A 15,772-nucleotide genomic window follows, 5' to 3' on the forward strand; every position below is an offset into this window, starting at 1 on the left:
CGTTAGAAGAGTACATACATACATGATATAAAAACGACATACAGGTTAAACACTTGAGGTGTTTAACCTGTATGTTGCATTTGTCGGTTTTCTGACCTCCACATAAGGCCAAATTGGTTGCTGTCATATAGAATGTTTGTCTTTTGTGTTGTGGCGAATGTTGAATGTTTTATTTTGAAACCAATATCCGGTGTTACTCTGTCGTGCTTGACAGTCGTAGTGTCGGGACTTGGCTTCTCGCAGACCGACGGTACTAAGTTGCTGCTCACTGGTGCCAACGCCCGGCGAAAAACACCGCTAACAGTAGCTAGCAGGAATACGGAAGGACACTGGTACGTTGCTGAAACATTTTTCTAACTTTTCCACATTTAGTTCTTTGATAAATCCATGTTCTGACATTGGTGTCAGGCTTTCTATCTGGACGTTGGGTACGGTAATTAAACCAGCGTTAGTTTGCAAGCTAACGTTAGCCGGTTGACTCCTAAGCTAGCTAACTAGTTAGCATTGAATGGAGGCTGCTAGCATTACATTAGCATTTTTTACTAAGCGATACATCAACAAATTGGCACTGCAATTGCGCATTTGTTTAAGCAGAAAACGATACGCAGTGTGATTTGTCGACTGTTCTATTTACAAATGGTAAATTAAACAGTTAAGCGAGTGTAAGGAAGTGAGTAACGTTGTCATTAGCTAACGTTAGCTTTGGTGGTAATGGGGTGTGACACTGTACTAGTTATTTACAGAAACATTGTCGTTTCCTTCGGATCTAACTGCTTAATCAAGATGGCATTAGCACTTAATAAGGCAGGACACTTAAGTAACCTAACTTCTATAGAGGCCTAAGTTTCAGGGCTAATGTTCATACGAGTCTAAAATGTTAAATGGCCTAACCTCAATGAGTTGTTACCTCCCCTCTTCCTGCAGCTAACGTAATAGGCAGCAGCAGCAGCAGAAAGCACAGAGATGCAGACTATCAAGTGTGTGGTGGTGGGTGATGGAGCGGTGGGAAAAACCTGCCTACTGATTTCATACACCACCAACAAATTCCCCTCTGAATATGTACCAACAGTAAGTGTTTTTCCCCCACTTTGAAGTATATACTGACAGACACATTTCCAGGACTGAAGTGAGCAATGCTCTTGAACTGATGATATTCCTCCATCGCAGGTGTTTGACAACTATGCAGTAACCGTAATGATCGGGGGTGAACCATACACCCTTGGCTTATTTGATACAGCAGGTCAGCTGCTTATATTTACACTTTCAGTTTAATATATTGACGGAGCACAGTTGTCGATTTGTGTCGTGGTAAATTCAATTGTTTTTGTTCGCTTTTTAGGTCAGGAGGATTATGACAGGTTACGACCACTAAGCTACCCACAGACCGATGTCTTCTTAGTCTGTTTCTCGGTTGTTTCACCTTCTTCATTTGAGAACGTTAAAGAAAAGGTGAGTACCGATTGCTAACTTGGAATTCTCTTCCTCAATTTCTTGACTCAAACTGTATTGTAAAAAAATTGGGTGGAGTGACGGGACACACTTCCTGGCAGGGATACTTGCATTGGCACGATAGCTGTTATTGCAGGGATGTGTGCACAATGATAGGATCACAGATAAGAGTCCAAACTAAAATATAATAAGATGATGTCACCATGAAAACCCGCAAATCATGTAAATAGTTCTAATGTATGGACGGGACTAGTTCTTCTTGTCCCGAAGTATTCATCTGGGCTCACCCAATACTCCAAACCTGCTACCAGCATGGTGTATTTGGTGATGGAAAACCAAAGTTGTGGATGAACTTAAACGTTTAGAGAAACTATGCGACATATGCGAATCAGTTGCGATTCTCCTCATGTGCTTACACCCCTTAAGAGCAACTAAATCAAGTCTTGTGGACAGTAATCTGTGATTCACTGCATCTTGCTCGTTGTGATGAGTGTTTTGTCCGATTTGTTTTTTTCTCCAGTGGGTCCCAGAAATAACTCACCACTGTCCCAAGACCCCGTTCCTGTTGGTAGGCACTCAGATCGACCTGCGTGATGACCCATCTACAGTGGAAAAGTTAGCCAAGAACAAACAGAAGCCAATCACCCCTGAGACCGCAGAAAAGTTGGCCCGTGACCTTAAGGCTGTCAAATACGTTGAGTGCTCAGCCCTAACACAGGTAAGATTTCCCATGAATCGTCTCTGAAAGCTGGTGTGACAAGTGTTGGTGTTTAAATGTCAGTTTCCTAACGAGTGTGGAAATGCTTTGCCGTGTCTTTTGCTAACAGCATTTGGCTTAAATCTCCATCTGACTCTCTGTTGTGTGCCTGTCTTTCTCCTTTCTTTTCCTCTTTCTGTAGCGGGGACTGAAGAACGTATTTGATGAGGCTATCCTAGCCGCTTTAGAGCCCCCCGAAACTCAGAGAAAGAGAAAATGCTGTTTGTTCTGATGTCTTCTTCTTGCATCTTGCTTTGCCTCTTGATCATCTGCTGCTTAATCATTGTAAAGAAATGTCTGTCACTACAATAACCACCACGCTCTTTTAAACTTTAAAACTTTGTGCCCATTAACTTCTTTCCTTCTATTCATATGTGCTTTCTCTTCAACTTGGCCTAAACACAATTACCCATGCTGCCTGAGACGATAGAGTGCCAATCTTTAGTTCTCCTCTCTGTTGTCAGCACTTTGTGTGCAAGTCTGCGTAACTGGACATGACTGAGTTTGTTTTTGTTGTTAAGACTGACATTCTGTTATTATTTTAGTAATGACCTCATCAGATGTACCCTACAAAAGCATATATGCTACATTCTGTCTTAGACAGTAATAACAATTTTTTTTTCTACTGCAGCATCAAAATTTTCCATGGGCTTTTTGTCTTTACTTGGGCAACTTGATCATGAGGAGATTCTTGTAAAATGTTATTTGAATAAAGGAAAATTTTGATCGCCCTGCTCCATTTCTACTCAGCTATTTCTTTGTATTTGGAATAGCTTTGTTTTGAATATTAATATTTTGTTTCCACAGAAAGGATTAAAGAATGTGTTTGATGAGGCAATACTGGCTGCCCTGGAGCCTCCTGAGCCTAAGAAAAGACGTAAATGCGTTCTGCTCTAAGTTCCGCCGCAGCATTCTTCACACCAGTTTCCAAATCTAGGTTGACAGTACTGGAGAGGTTTTCTGCACATTCCATCACGAGTCAAGAATATCATTAAATATTAGCCTTCTCACTGACTTAACCTAAAAACATATTCAATGTGTTGAACGAGATTTTAAGACTTGAGTAACGTTTTTGATGATTTGGTGCCATTGAAAAGGTTGATGTGAACACTGAATGGTGAAACTATATCAACAAATTGTAAAGGACGCTCAGAAGTAAGGTTTCTGTTTGACTACATTATGTTTAGTTTGAAGTGTTATTCCTAAAGAACTGTCTGAAAAGGTATTTTAATAGAGCTGTTGTCTTAAGTGTCCTATGAAGCAGACAAGTGGATAATGAGTAATTGAAATGCTCAAATTTTGCTTCAAGTCACTCCCTTAAGGTTTATGATTTTATATAAGATGCTCAACCACAGCACACAAAACCTGGTTGACATCATTGCATCATTCCTCCATCACCAGATGGGTATCTATTGCAGCAATATAAATCCTGCTTGGATCATAGAACTCAAACGCATGTATTTTGTTGAGAAAGATGAATCTATCCAGAGCATTTTACTCAATTTCAGTGGCCTCCAGGCAGGTCTAACAAACACATGATGGAATATGACATTTCTAGGCCATGCTCTCTTAGATCTAGTTTGCCAAAACAAAACCTGCTAAATTAATGCCTGGCCAAGTATAGAACCACAGGCCCAGACAAAGGTGGAAAATGCGTGTATGGTACACCACATTAAAAGCTGTGTATCACAAAAAGTCACTGTCAGTTTGTCAATGTAAGGAGTTTGAGCACAATTCCTGTGTACTTTTGTGACAGAGATGAGTTAAAGAGGAGATGCATGTCCTGAATGATGATCAAAAGTTGCAGTAGTTGGAACTTTGTTGGAAGTTGTAATGCCGGACTAATTCACTATTTTTGTAAACTGAACATACCTGTTGCTACTCTGCAGTTATTGATAGTTTGAGATCCTGTGAAAATTGATCTGACTGAACTAGCAATACTACATCCATGCCTTGTGGGCCTGAATTTGATGTGTAAATATAGTGAGAAGATCACTCATAACTTATTGACTGAATAAAACGTGCATTACTGATAACGAGAAGTTGAGATGACACTGAAATTAACCAGGATGAAAATGTTTCTTTGATTTTTATTAATATTTGACATCCAAGTTGTACTGTATATTGCTTGTAATAAAGCATCTCAATAAACCAGTATTATGATTAAATCTTACTACAAATAATTACATGTTGTTTTGTGACTTGATGCTTACATAGAGTGCACTTATAGGCCTGTATACATTTGACACAATGCAAAAATGATAACTTTTTTAGCATCATAAGTAGGGAATTACAAAGCAGTGTAAAGGATACTTCTATAGAAGCTGCTTTGCCACTTGGACTGTATCATTACAGTATATGGCAAATGTTAACCATATTTCTTTCCTTGTACGAGTCTCTCTCGCCTTATTGTGCAGGTTTTCTCATAAGATCACTGCACCCACTTTATATATCTTAATATAACAACAATTTTTTCCAGTGACATCATTTACAGCTGTATTTTCAAATTCGAAAAGCATGTTATGCAAAATTAAGTCTATACGTCTAGTTTAAGGACCAGTGACATTTGAATGATCTGCATACAGATCCCCTAACCTTCCACACACTGGTCCTTTAAGGTGCAGTGTTCAACATTTTAAGCTTAAAAACAAAAACCAGTGCACATACAGAAATGGCAGGCAAAGGCAGGATACGTAATGGACGAATCCAAAAAGGCTATGCACTTTTCCCTGGGCATATCTCAACACTGCTGTCAGTTACACGAATTCCATACCATCCTGCCCAGAACTGTGTGTCCTTGCCACCGTGGATAAAATGGATGAATCTCACTCCTGGTCCATAGTTCTGAAATACGTGGGTGATCTGAAAAAAAATAAATATCTGTAATGTGGAGCTGAACTTTATTATTTTCCATGCTGAACTTGATTATGCTCCATGCTTAGTATATACCTGATTCCACTGGGAATCATTCCACTGCTCAAAGTACACAGTCTCTGGGGCAAATGTCTGCACAGGCTCCTTCCTTTTATTCAGCAACACCACAGTGATTGTATATTCACTGCCACAATCCCGTCGTGGTGCATACCTAATGTAACACAGATGGACAAGCGTATGTACATATGTCAGGAATTGGCAATTAAATCAAAACACTTTTTTTTTTTTACTGGAACTGGCACAATAGGGAAACATTTATCAATAACTCACTTGATAAAAGATTAGGTAACTTGGTAACAATTAAAACAAATGCATTCTAATATATCTGTCATCCACTAAATTAAGTTTATGTTGAAACAGTGTTAGAAAGGTGATAGATCAACTGTTTTGGAATTGTAGTTTGTGTTGCTGCTAAATTGTACTGAGTTAAACACAAAAATGTCTTATTTGGTCTGGTCCCCTCACTAAGTTGGGGTTGTCAAAATAAAAGAAACTTGTGTCAGTAAAATGCAGTTCAATAGTACTACAATCCACATCTTCCAAAATAAAAACGCAACTGAATCAACGGCCGTTATTTCACACAAATGCTGAATGTCATAATCTTCGTGAAGGTAAGATTTAGTGCAGCACTCTTATATTAGAATGCATTAATTTTGCTTAGTGTATATATAAATGGTAAATTGTATAAATGTGTATTGTTAACAAAGTGAGAACTTATTTTTATAATATTTTTGGAACCATTTTCAAAATGAATTCCTCCGGTGTTTTGTTATGAGTATCATATTATTGAATTACTCTATTACGCTCGTGTGCAGCAACTGTATGTGCATGTGCCAACTCTATTTTGGCACCAAATAAGGAATCACTAAATGAAATGTGAAAGCCTGTTTTGTGTATGCTCCTCACCAATCAGATATTTTGATGTCTGGCTGAACGTGATCCATAAACGATGGGTTGTAACCTTCCTTCGCCAAATTAATCAGCTGTGACTTTTTGCACATTCTACAGAAAACAGAAAGGGGGTTAACATGCTTCAGAGGTTATTACACTGCCATTGCAATGAAGCATATAGAATAACTGGAATTTATTTTCTGGACCACCGCTGGTGGATACTCACCCATAAGAGGTCACAAAGTTTTTCTGGACGGCCTCATTTGGATGTTTCGCGAAAAGTCCCTCGACTGTCCACTTGTCACCACCATTCTCCATGATATGCCAACCCCCAAATCCCTCTTCAGCAACAAACATGAGGGTTGTGAGAGACATTATTTTGCAGTTAATTTGTTGTTCAGCAGGAAAATACCGGATTCAACATCACCAAATGCTCATCAAAGTCAGTCTTGTGTTTTCCTACCTTCTGCTCTTGGATTCTTCAGAAGATTTCTTCTTTTCTTGCACAAGAAGTAAAAGAGCCTCCAGTCTTCTATTGTTTTGGAAGCATCACGGATTTGAAACCCCTCTCTTCTGCATCGCTCTCTCCAAAAACACTCACTGTCAGCCACTTCCTTCCATTGACGGCACACTAACCGACACACACAAACCACCTGATGGGCAGGAACATTTAGGAAGATTTCCTCCAAGATGTCCAGAGGTACGTCGAAGTACTGTCAAGAACAGAAGTGACAGTGATAGAAAACTCAAATGACTATTCAGATCTGACTTTAACCAATGCTCCTACCTCTTACATAACATCAGCAACAACATCAACCTTTTTTAGAATTACAAAAAGCTGAAAAAGTTATAGAATAAAATTTGATTTATTTATTCATTATTATTTTTACTTTTGGTAAGATCATTAACTATAAGATTAACTTAAGGCAAGCACTTATTCAACTTCAGGGTGCGTGCAGCCAGTAATCAGATTGGATTACCATAGATGGAGTTACATTATAGTGTTGCAGCAAGGTTTTAAATATGATTTATTATTAATAATAATAATAATAATAATAATAATAATAAAAAGCTTTTATGCATGTTTTGTATTCACGTCTGTCTAGCACACACAGATCCCCCCTTTGTGTTTAGGTCATGTTTTCCTTCCAACTGGAGAGCCACATAATTACATAAGGGCCTCAGCAGCAGCAGCAGCTGGGGAAGCCCTGTAACATCAATGCCAACTGTAGTGATAGAGTGAACAACAAAAAATCCCCTCAGTTCACATGAAACTGTATGAATTTAATTTCTGAACAACAAAGAGCTTCAGAATTCCCCTATATTAACCCTGCATGAAATCAGTGTCTTTTATATTTTTTATACAGCAGTATACATCACCTACACAACATTGTCGTGGTGTGTGATTCTGTGGCAAGCCCTGTTATTTTAGAGTTTGTCATGGCTCCTGGCTCTATTTTTTTTAAAAATCTTGATGGGTCCTCCTGAGCTTTGGGGCGTATCCTTACTTCGCATGCAATTAAACACTTCAAGTTTCCATGTCTCTCCGTCAAGAGCAGCAACGCTGGCTTCTAATCTAGGCCTGAATGTGTATGGAGCTGACGAATCAGAATAGACTGGGCTTTTAGGTTTGTGTAGGTTGAGAAACAATAAAATTTATCCTGTTAGTATTGCTTTTGAATGCGACAGTGAACGTTAATAGTATAAAAGACAATAATGTAGGGCATGTTAAATGCATGCTCATAATAAAAGTTTGCACTGATCAAGCATAACATTATGACCCAAAACAGTTGTGACTCATCAGAGAATGGACATGGGCCTTCTGAGGCTGTCCCGTTGTGTCTGATAACAGAATGTTGTTGGTGGGGGCCTTTGAGTAATATGGGTTGAGGGGAGGGGCCTCTGTGGATCATGCCATAGATACTTGATCAGTTTGGGATCTAGTGAATTTAGAGGCCAGGTCAACACCTTGAGCTGTTTTCATGTTTTTTTGAGTTGTTCATAAACTGTTTCTGTGTGTCTGTGTCAGGCTGCATCCTGCTGGGGATGGCTGCTGCCATCAAGGAGTGTCATTGCTATGGGGTGGGGGTGCCTGGTCTGGTTTAAGTGGGTGGTACATGTCTAAGTAACATCCACACGAATGCCAGGTCCAGAGGTTGCCCAGCAGAACATTGAATTGCCACAAGATGGTCAATGTTTTACTTCTCCCGTCAGTGGTTTTTATGTTATGCCTGATCAGTGTATGTTAAACAGACCTTTACACATTTTGACTCATCACAGCAGGGAAAGCACAAAGACTTTTGTGCATTTTGGTTCAGTGCCCCCCTGAACTGAAAATGAGTCATTGATGACACACGTGTATTTCCCCTCATGTGACAAGTCAAAATGTCTGCTATGAGTTGGGTTAATTGTAGAACAATAGACTCCTATGTAAAGATAATCCATGCACCAAGTATGGACATATCCTGACAGTCACCATGGGACAGTGTCCCCTCAAGCAAATATAAACAAACCGCTCCTGATTAAGTTTGCAGTGCCCCTACGAGAGCAGCTCGTGCTCGCTCCAGGTGCAAACCGGCAGCAGTCACGTGCCATATTTCAACGGTTACTTGACAGTCTTGTAAAAGCACTTACGCAGTTTGAAGTTGAGGCTGGACTCGCTGAAGATACCGTCCGACTTGAGCTGTGAGTTGCACCCATGGCTCTGCCCCTCCTCCTCTTCATGCCTCAGACAAACTCAGGCCAGAAGTGTCCTTACAAGCAACATAGACCAGTGTAGTCAATCCTTTTCACGGCAACTGTGTTACTGTGTTCTTAAACTACAACGAAGACACGCAAGGTGTCGTGGCTTAAAAGGCTACAGTATCTGGCTCCACTTTCTTACAAAACGGAAGTGCAGTTCGAGACGAAGACGCTTGTCATGTAAGTTGAGTTTTAAAGCGGTTTACTTACTGTCATTCTAAATTTAACCACCGAGTCCTGCAATTACGAAAGTAAACACAATCACTTGCATTGGCCAGAGTTATTCCCATAAAACAGTCTCCACTATACCATGCTTGCGCTCGCTATTTATTCCAAGACACTTGTGCTTGTTCCGTAGGCGGAGCTAACAGCCCTCGGCTCAAACCACAGCAGAACCACAGACTGTTTTTTACTACAGTCAGTCAGGCTCAATCACCAGTTTTCGCTTGTAACTTCGCTTACCCGGGTGATATTCTGTGTATGCCGAGTAGAAATAACAGCAAACCCATATGAGCGAACCCTCTTGAGCTTCCTTAAAGTAAACTTCCGGTATGTCTGACCGGCGATGACAGTGAACACGGTAGAGTCAGAGCCGTCAGAGATGAACGTCACCCGAAATGAACACCAATGAGAAACAAATCCCCACAAAACATTGCAGACATACAGCTAAATTAAGAAAATAAAAAATAAATGATGATGTCGTGATATTTTAATTAATTGTATTCCACAAATGTATATGGGTCTAGCATGTAATAACTGTAGTGGCACCATGAATAACATTTGGCCTTCAACAAGCTGTTAAAATATGGTGGGACATTATTTAGGAATGCTGCTGTGAATAAACCACATTTTTTAATCACTAGATTAACCCTCTGGGGTCCAGAGTATAATTGGCCGTTTTTTTCTACTTTTGGTTTTACCTTTATATTTCATCTTAAAAACAGTTTACCTTGCCTTGTTGGGTGTCATTCTCTTCAACACAACCTCACATGTGTGATTATACAGTTATTTTTTCATTCTGATATACTGTATTAACACAGTGGACCTAAAACCACACTAAAAATATTAAATCCGAGTAGGAAAAACCTAGATTTTTCACTGTGAAAACCACAAACATATTTAACGAACCATTTGTATAACTTAGAATGCAAATCTAAACTGTAAATTTCAAAAGCTTATATAAAAATTTAGCAAACAACAAAGTTATTTACAACTATTTACATTGAAATACAGGAAATGCATCAGGCGTTTTTTGCACAACTATTTAGAACCATCTGCAAAACTATCAGGCGTCACAATAAGTAATGTCTAATAAGTAAGGTAAGTAAATAACTAAGGTCACAAATGTCTCAAATCTCAAAACTCGTTTCTCTCTCTCTTCACCGTCATCACTCCATAGATTGTATATAGCGTCACTCCCACCAATTTTCCCTCTTCCTTAGCAACCATTACCATATAATTTTCTGATTGGCTGATGTGATGCATTTTTCCACCAATAGGAAAGAGGGTGTCATGTTTTTTTTTTTTTTTTTTTTTTTTCGATCACCTGAAGCCGGCTAGCGATCTCCGCTTGCTAGCGTTTTCCTTTTCGCCGTATCTTACTGCACTAAACGCGCACCAAATATGATGACAATATTCAGGAAAAAGCATGCCGTATATTAGTTTTCATAAGTCCACTTTTACTTGGCCTATCAACACAATTTAAAAACTGGTATATAGTTTGAAGTTAGCACTTTCTGCACAAATTGAAACAGAGTCTCAGTGAGACTTCGTCTTGCTGCTACATCGTCTTAAACTGGTCATGTGATTTGGACGCGCCGGCGCGTCCGTCGACTCCAGAGGGTTAAAGACACACCTGGGCTATATATCATTACCACTAGCTTATTATCTCAACCTGTGCAGTATTATTTAACGGGTTAGGGTTAGTCTGACAGCAAGTGCATTTTTTGGAAACTGCTTTGTGTCTGAATGCAAAAATTTGTTTTGAATTTGTGCTTTGTTTGTGGTGCATTTGAATGCAATTTGTATATACTGTAAAAGTAGCTTTACTGAGTGAAACGTGTGGATACAGCATCCTGAGATCAAGAAAATGCTGAGACAAAGAATAAAATATCAGTCAGTAAAAAATCATTTCATTCAATATGACATAATGTACTTTGCTTAAGACACAACATGAAGTAATTCTGTAACAAAACAGTTCTTTACCTGACTTCAAATACATTATGTTGGCGGTTGTTTTGGTTACATCATAAAGCTTTAAAAAGCTGTATACATTTCCAAAGCAGACATAAAGCAACACGAAGGTACAAAACAACTTTATATGTAACAATTCAGAAAATAAATAAAACAGCCATGCTTTACATTTTCTTATTGTTGATTTGCCAAGCAGAAGTGCCCGGTTGTCATAGTGTTATTGGTAAATGAAATCAAACCCTGATTGTGATACTTCATTGCTTTGATGTGACTCCAGTAAATATGATTAATTCTGCAGTATAAATGCTGGCTTGACAGATGAACTGATGCATTCAGGTATCACTTCCATTTCGGTCAAGTATTTCAAAGTTCATGGTAAAACAGAACAGAATCTAAACATAATATAGAACTGGAGAAATTGGACATATTGTATTGTGTTAAATGGCTGACAAACCGTGTACTATTATTCAATAGGATAGGACAGAACCTTCTTGCTGTGAGGAATCAGTGCTAACCACCATTCTGCTGTGTGCCGCCCTTGACAAAGTGCGTAAATCCCAAAAGGCTATGCGTCCATTGTTGCACATAACTCAACACAGCTGTCAGTGATGTGGATTCCATACCATCCTTTCCAGTAGCATAAATCCTTGCCTCCATGAGTAAAACGAATGAATCTCACTCCTGGTCCATAGTTTTTGAATACATGGGTCATCTGGAAAATAATCAATAGGTCTGGAGCTGTCACTGGGCTTTGTATGTAGGCTTTTTATAACAACTGTTGCTGTGTGTTTTGTTATCATACCTGATTCCATTCTTCACGGAAGTCCTTTTCAAAGTAAACGATGTCAGGAGCAAACATCTGGACAGTTTCCCTCCTCTCATTCAGCAAGTCTACACGCATCTGATATAGGGCGCCACAGTAGTCAGCAGTAGGGATAAACCTAACACACACACAAACACGCTTCATTTCATGTAAACAAAAATACTTAATGTTTCAGATTAATATTCTAGATGTCACTTACCGCTGTACCAAGTAGAAGACCAGTGTGGGCTTTCTGACCTAAGTACAGCACTGGTGGGATTATGTTGTTTTAACCACTAGCTTCAATAAAGTTCAATAAATACAATCCATGAAGCCCAGTTTGAGTAACAGATCCATGAGTTTAAAGGATTATCAAATATCACACCGTGGTCTGTAATAGATTTTCTTGCTGGTACTAGATACCATTTTATCTTTCATCACCGGCAGTCGTGAAGTAAACAGTAGAAATACAGAGCAATCTTTTCAGGAATGTGAACGTTCACCTATTGATTAGCTGCCACAAACCTCGGTGGATGATGTAATGTTGCTCTTAGGCAAAGTAGAACCGGGTTCGACTGTTTTGTCAGACAGCAAGGCAGTTTTAGTATTTGTTTATTCTTTTAAAGGCAGGACATAGTCTCAGTATGGCGTTAGTTCTGACTGATTACCCCAACTGGTAAGGTGACTCCTTCTAATGCTGTGTCCACACAGTGAGGGAGAATAGCTACAACATTCTATTACATTAGCTGTCCACCTTAAACCTTGATCCCCGCCCCCCAACAACCAACCACAGATACATCTTGCACTGAATGGAGTCGTTTTGCACAGACTCCAATAGTGCACGATTGTCACTTTCAATTCTGCTGTATATTGCTCTGCGGTATACTGTTGCGTCTTCTATTTTCTATTTATATTACTTACTTGCCTCTTGTTATGCTTAGTTGGCTAATATTACTCTATTTTTATACTTTTACTTTTACCGTTTCTGCTTTGGCTTGCACCGGGACCAGATTAACTAATTTCATTCCACCTCACTCATATACCAACATGTGTGTAATGACAACAAAACTCCTTGAATCCTTGAATTTTCTTCTCGACAAAACAGGCTTGAACGCTAAACAAGTGCAACTGTTGTTTAAAACCTGTACGATTTCATGAAGGGTTGTGTTTCTTGCCCTTCAGTATGGCGACTACGTTTTGAAGATCAAACCTAAGCTGTAAAAATCTGAATCATCATCATGGTTAAAAATCAAATTAGGAATCAGAATCCATATTTTTATGTTATTTCTTCTTACCAGTCAGATATTCTGATGCTTGGCTGGAAGTTATCCATAAAGCATGAGTTGTAACCTTCCCTCTCCAAATCAATCAGCTGTGACTTTATGCACATTCTGCAGGAAACAGAAAGGGTTTTAGCTTTGACATAGGATGGATGTACCATGTAAAAGTAGTACCACATATCTGGTGCAACAGTGCAACTGAATACTCACCCAAAAGAGGTTACAAAGTTCTTCTTGACGGTGTTGTCTGGATGTTCCTTCCTAAGGTCATGCACCACCCACTGATCGCCACCATTCCTTAGAATCTCCCAGTGATCCATTCCCTCTACAAAAGTGTGAAGGGGGAAACCGTTTTATTGAGCTAGTTTGTATTAAGAAGGAAAACAATAGCTTCAACCATCACCAAATTAGTTAAAGTCAGATTAGTGGTCTCGTACCATCTCCTCTCGAATTCTTGAGAAGATTTCTTCTATTCTTGCTCAAGAAGTAAAACCGTCTCCAGTCTTCAGGCAATTTGGAAGCATCCCGGATGTGATAGCTTTCTCGTCTACATCTCTCCCTCCAAAGAGACTGACGGTCAGCCACTTCTTTCCACTGGTAACACACTCTCCGGCAAACAAGTACCACGTCTTTAGGAGGTAGATTTAGGAAGATTTCCTCCAGGATCTTGGAACAAAGTTGAGATCAAAAAGGACACAGATAAGCTGGAGTGCTGGATAACCTCTATGGTTATGCTGTTAACAAACAGTACTGAGCACTGAGCACTTTATTACCGTGGGAGCACTTGTGCTTATGATGTTATCAGCAAATGTGGCAGGTCAGTAGAAAAAAAAAAAACGTGGATCTTGGTCAGGAGCTTCAGTTAATGCTCACAACAAACTGAACCATTGTGTAGAGTAAATAATAAACTGCGGGTTCCTTCCACAGTTTTGACTAGCTGTCAGTGACTGTCAGTCTAGACATTTTCTATTGATGACTCTGCATACAGTCCAGTTAGCATCAAGCTCATCCATGGAGCACTGATGATCTGCCCCTTCCTCATTTTCTCATTGACTCTCATATTAAGGCTTTTTTTCCCACAGATGCTCAAATGCATTCTGAATAGTTCTGAGTGGGCTTACTAGCACATTTCACTGATCACTGAGACAGCCAGTTAGCTAGTGATTGAGACATTCCCGTGAAAATCACTCGGTCACGAATGTCTGAATCTGAATCTGTGCCCACACTTTCCATAAAGAGGGAACTAGTCAATTTCAATGAGAGGGTAATTGATAATTTTACTACTCTGAAAGAGAAGCAGGCAAAGGTTTAATGCAAGTGAGTAATTTAAATAATGGGTTATGTGATTGCTCTTACTGTATAATGGTTGGACGGGTTGAATTGTAATGTATTTTAATTCACCGCACATTAGTTTGGATGTGCTGCACCTAAAATGAAATGTACGTGATCTCCTGAATCAGATGATTATGAGGAGTCAGTTTATTTTTCAATACAACTGATAGATGGAATGGAGTGTGACAATATATATATATATATATATATATAGATGGCCTGTTTTTAATTTACCCAGTGAATGTGTTCAGTGCTGCAATCCAACCAGCATTTCATTTCCATCTTATGCATCAACAACAACAATATCAAGATGCTTTAGAGAACCCAGAGCCCCAAAGCAGGCACTGAGAATACAACGGCATGGGGGGAGATTGTATGATGCCATAATGTCAACATGGACCAGAATCTGAAATGCCTTACCTTGTATTTTTAGTATGATGTTCGTCATTAAGCGCATAGATGGGTATTAGAAACATGATGTACAATCCTCTGATCATTGTGATACTAGTGATAAAGTAAAAACATTGAAAGTGAAACTAAGCTGTACGTGCAGGAAGAGTCACACAAATGTATTGCAGCAAATACCTTGGGGAGGTTTCTGTTAAACATTAGTAAAATGTCTGAGAGGTCGGCTTTTCGAGCATGTTGACTTTGGGTTGAGTCAAGTTAATATGACGGTCAGTGTTTAAAATCGAACATACACGAGGGCTGACGGGTTTGTATGACTCATATATGAGTCATTATAACGGATCAGGGCAGCTGGCGAACGACTTCCTCATTAGTTTGACGATGTATATTTTCTAGTAACAGTCTAGATTGGATGGGCCTGGTTGTTAACAGAACCAAGTCAAGCAAGTTTCAGATGGGTTACTCGCAGAGTTTCATGTCCGCTAGAACTGAAGAAGCTACCCGGATGAGTGATGAAACGTCTCAAAAAAAAAAAAAAAAAAAGTCCAGTTTCCTTTTTTTTTTTTTTAAAACGATTCACTTACATCTGTAACGTAAAAGAACAGCGCGGCTGAAGAAGCGCGATCCTCCATCCAGTTCTTCTTCGAGCCTGAGTCTTTCTCCAAAGCCCTTCTCTTCATGTCTGCGGCGGACGAAACAGAAACAGGCCTCTGAACATAGTCTATGCCTCGGAACCTCCTGGTTGAGTAGATTCCGGGTTAGAGGTCCCAGAAAACGCGGAAGTTTCGGCGCAAAGTTATGACAGGAAAAAGAAAAAAGACTTCTAGTTTAAGACGTAGGCCTAGAGCGTCACTTTTTAAGAATTAACGTGCGGGAGGGAGACAACGAGCGCTTCTCTCTGAAAACAGAAAAATTACATAGTAAAATAAACTTTCTTATAATTACTTTATTATTATTAAAGTATATTGGCACACACATTAATTC

The 15,772-nt window shown here is 39.3% G+C and overlaps 3 protein-coding genes across 5 annotated transcripts; 1 reads left to right on the forward strand and 2 right to left on the reverse strand.

Moving 5' to 3' along the window:
* Positions 1-247: 247 nt before the first annotated feature.
* Positions 248-3,150, forward strand: LOC311494431 (cell division control protein 42 homolog). 2 transcript variants are annotated; one of them, XM_084553481.1, is made up of 6 exons: positions 248-332; positions 925-1,068; positions 1,168-1,240; positions 1,340-1,449; positions 1,970-2,167; positions 3,014-3,150. In XM_084553481.1, the coding sequence occupies exons 2-6, from the start codon at positions 964-966 to the stop codon at positions 3,101-3,103; spliced, it is 576 nt and encodes a 191-aa protein (XP_084409607.1). In that variant the 5' UTR covers positions 248-332; positions 925-963; the 3' UTR covers positions 3,104-3,150. The 2 variants fall into 2 exon arrangements, with proteins under 2 accessions (XP_084409607.1, XP_084409608.1); XM_084553482.1 differs by lacking the exon at positions 3,014-3,150 and adding an exon at positions 2,349-2,991.
* A 1,771-nt stretch (positions 3,151-4,921) lies between these two features.
* On the reverse strand, positions 4,922-9,352 carry LOC311494430 (F-box only protein 44-like; the record flags this gene model as incomplete). Of its 2 annotated transcripts, none has more annotated exons than XM_084553480.1 (7): positions 9,236-9,352; positions 8,666-8,784; positions 6,495-6,744; positions 6,258-6,372; positions 6,047-6,142; positions 5,156-5,291; positions 4,922-5,068 (listed from the first exon to the last, which is right to left on the reverse strand). In XM_084553480.1, the coding sequence occupies exons 2-7, from the start codon at positions 8,753-8,755 to the stop codon at positions 4,922-4,924; spliced, it is 834 nt and encodes a 277-aa protein (XP_084409606.1). In that variant the 5' UTR covers positions 8,756-8,784; positions 9,236-9,352. The 2 variants fall into 2 exon arrangements, with proteins under 2 accessions (XP_084409606.1, XP_084409605.1); XM_084553479.1 differs by having other exon boundaries at positions 8,984-9,347.
* Positions 9,353-10,784: 1,432 nt separating this feature from the next.
* Positions 10,785-15,501, reverse strand: LOC311493960 (F-box only protein 44-like). The gene is made up of 6 exons (XM_084552782.1): positions 15,373-15,501; positions 13,486-13,714; positions 13,259-13,373; positions 13,064-13,159; positions 11,769-11,907; positions 10,785-11,678 (listed from the first exon to the last, which is right to left on the reverse strand). Exons 1-6 carry the CDS (start codon positions 15,466-15,468, stop codon positions 11,532-11,534), a joined length of 822 nt encoding a protein of 273 aa, XP_084408908.1. The 5' UTR covers positions 15,469-15,501; the 3' UTR covers positions 10,785-11,531.
* Positions 15,502-15,772: the final 271 nt, after the last annotated feature.

Source organism: Chelon labrosus, assembly GCF_963514085.1.
Source record: "Chelon labrosus genome assembly, chromosome: 10".
In the NCBI taxonomy this organism is placed as follows: Eukaryota; Metazoa; Chordata; class Actinopteri; order Mugiliformes; family Mugilidae; genus Chelon; species Chelon labrosus.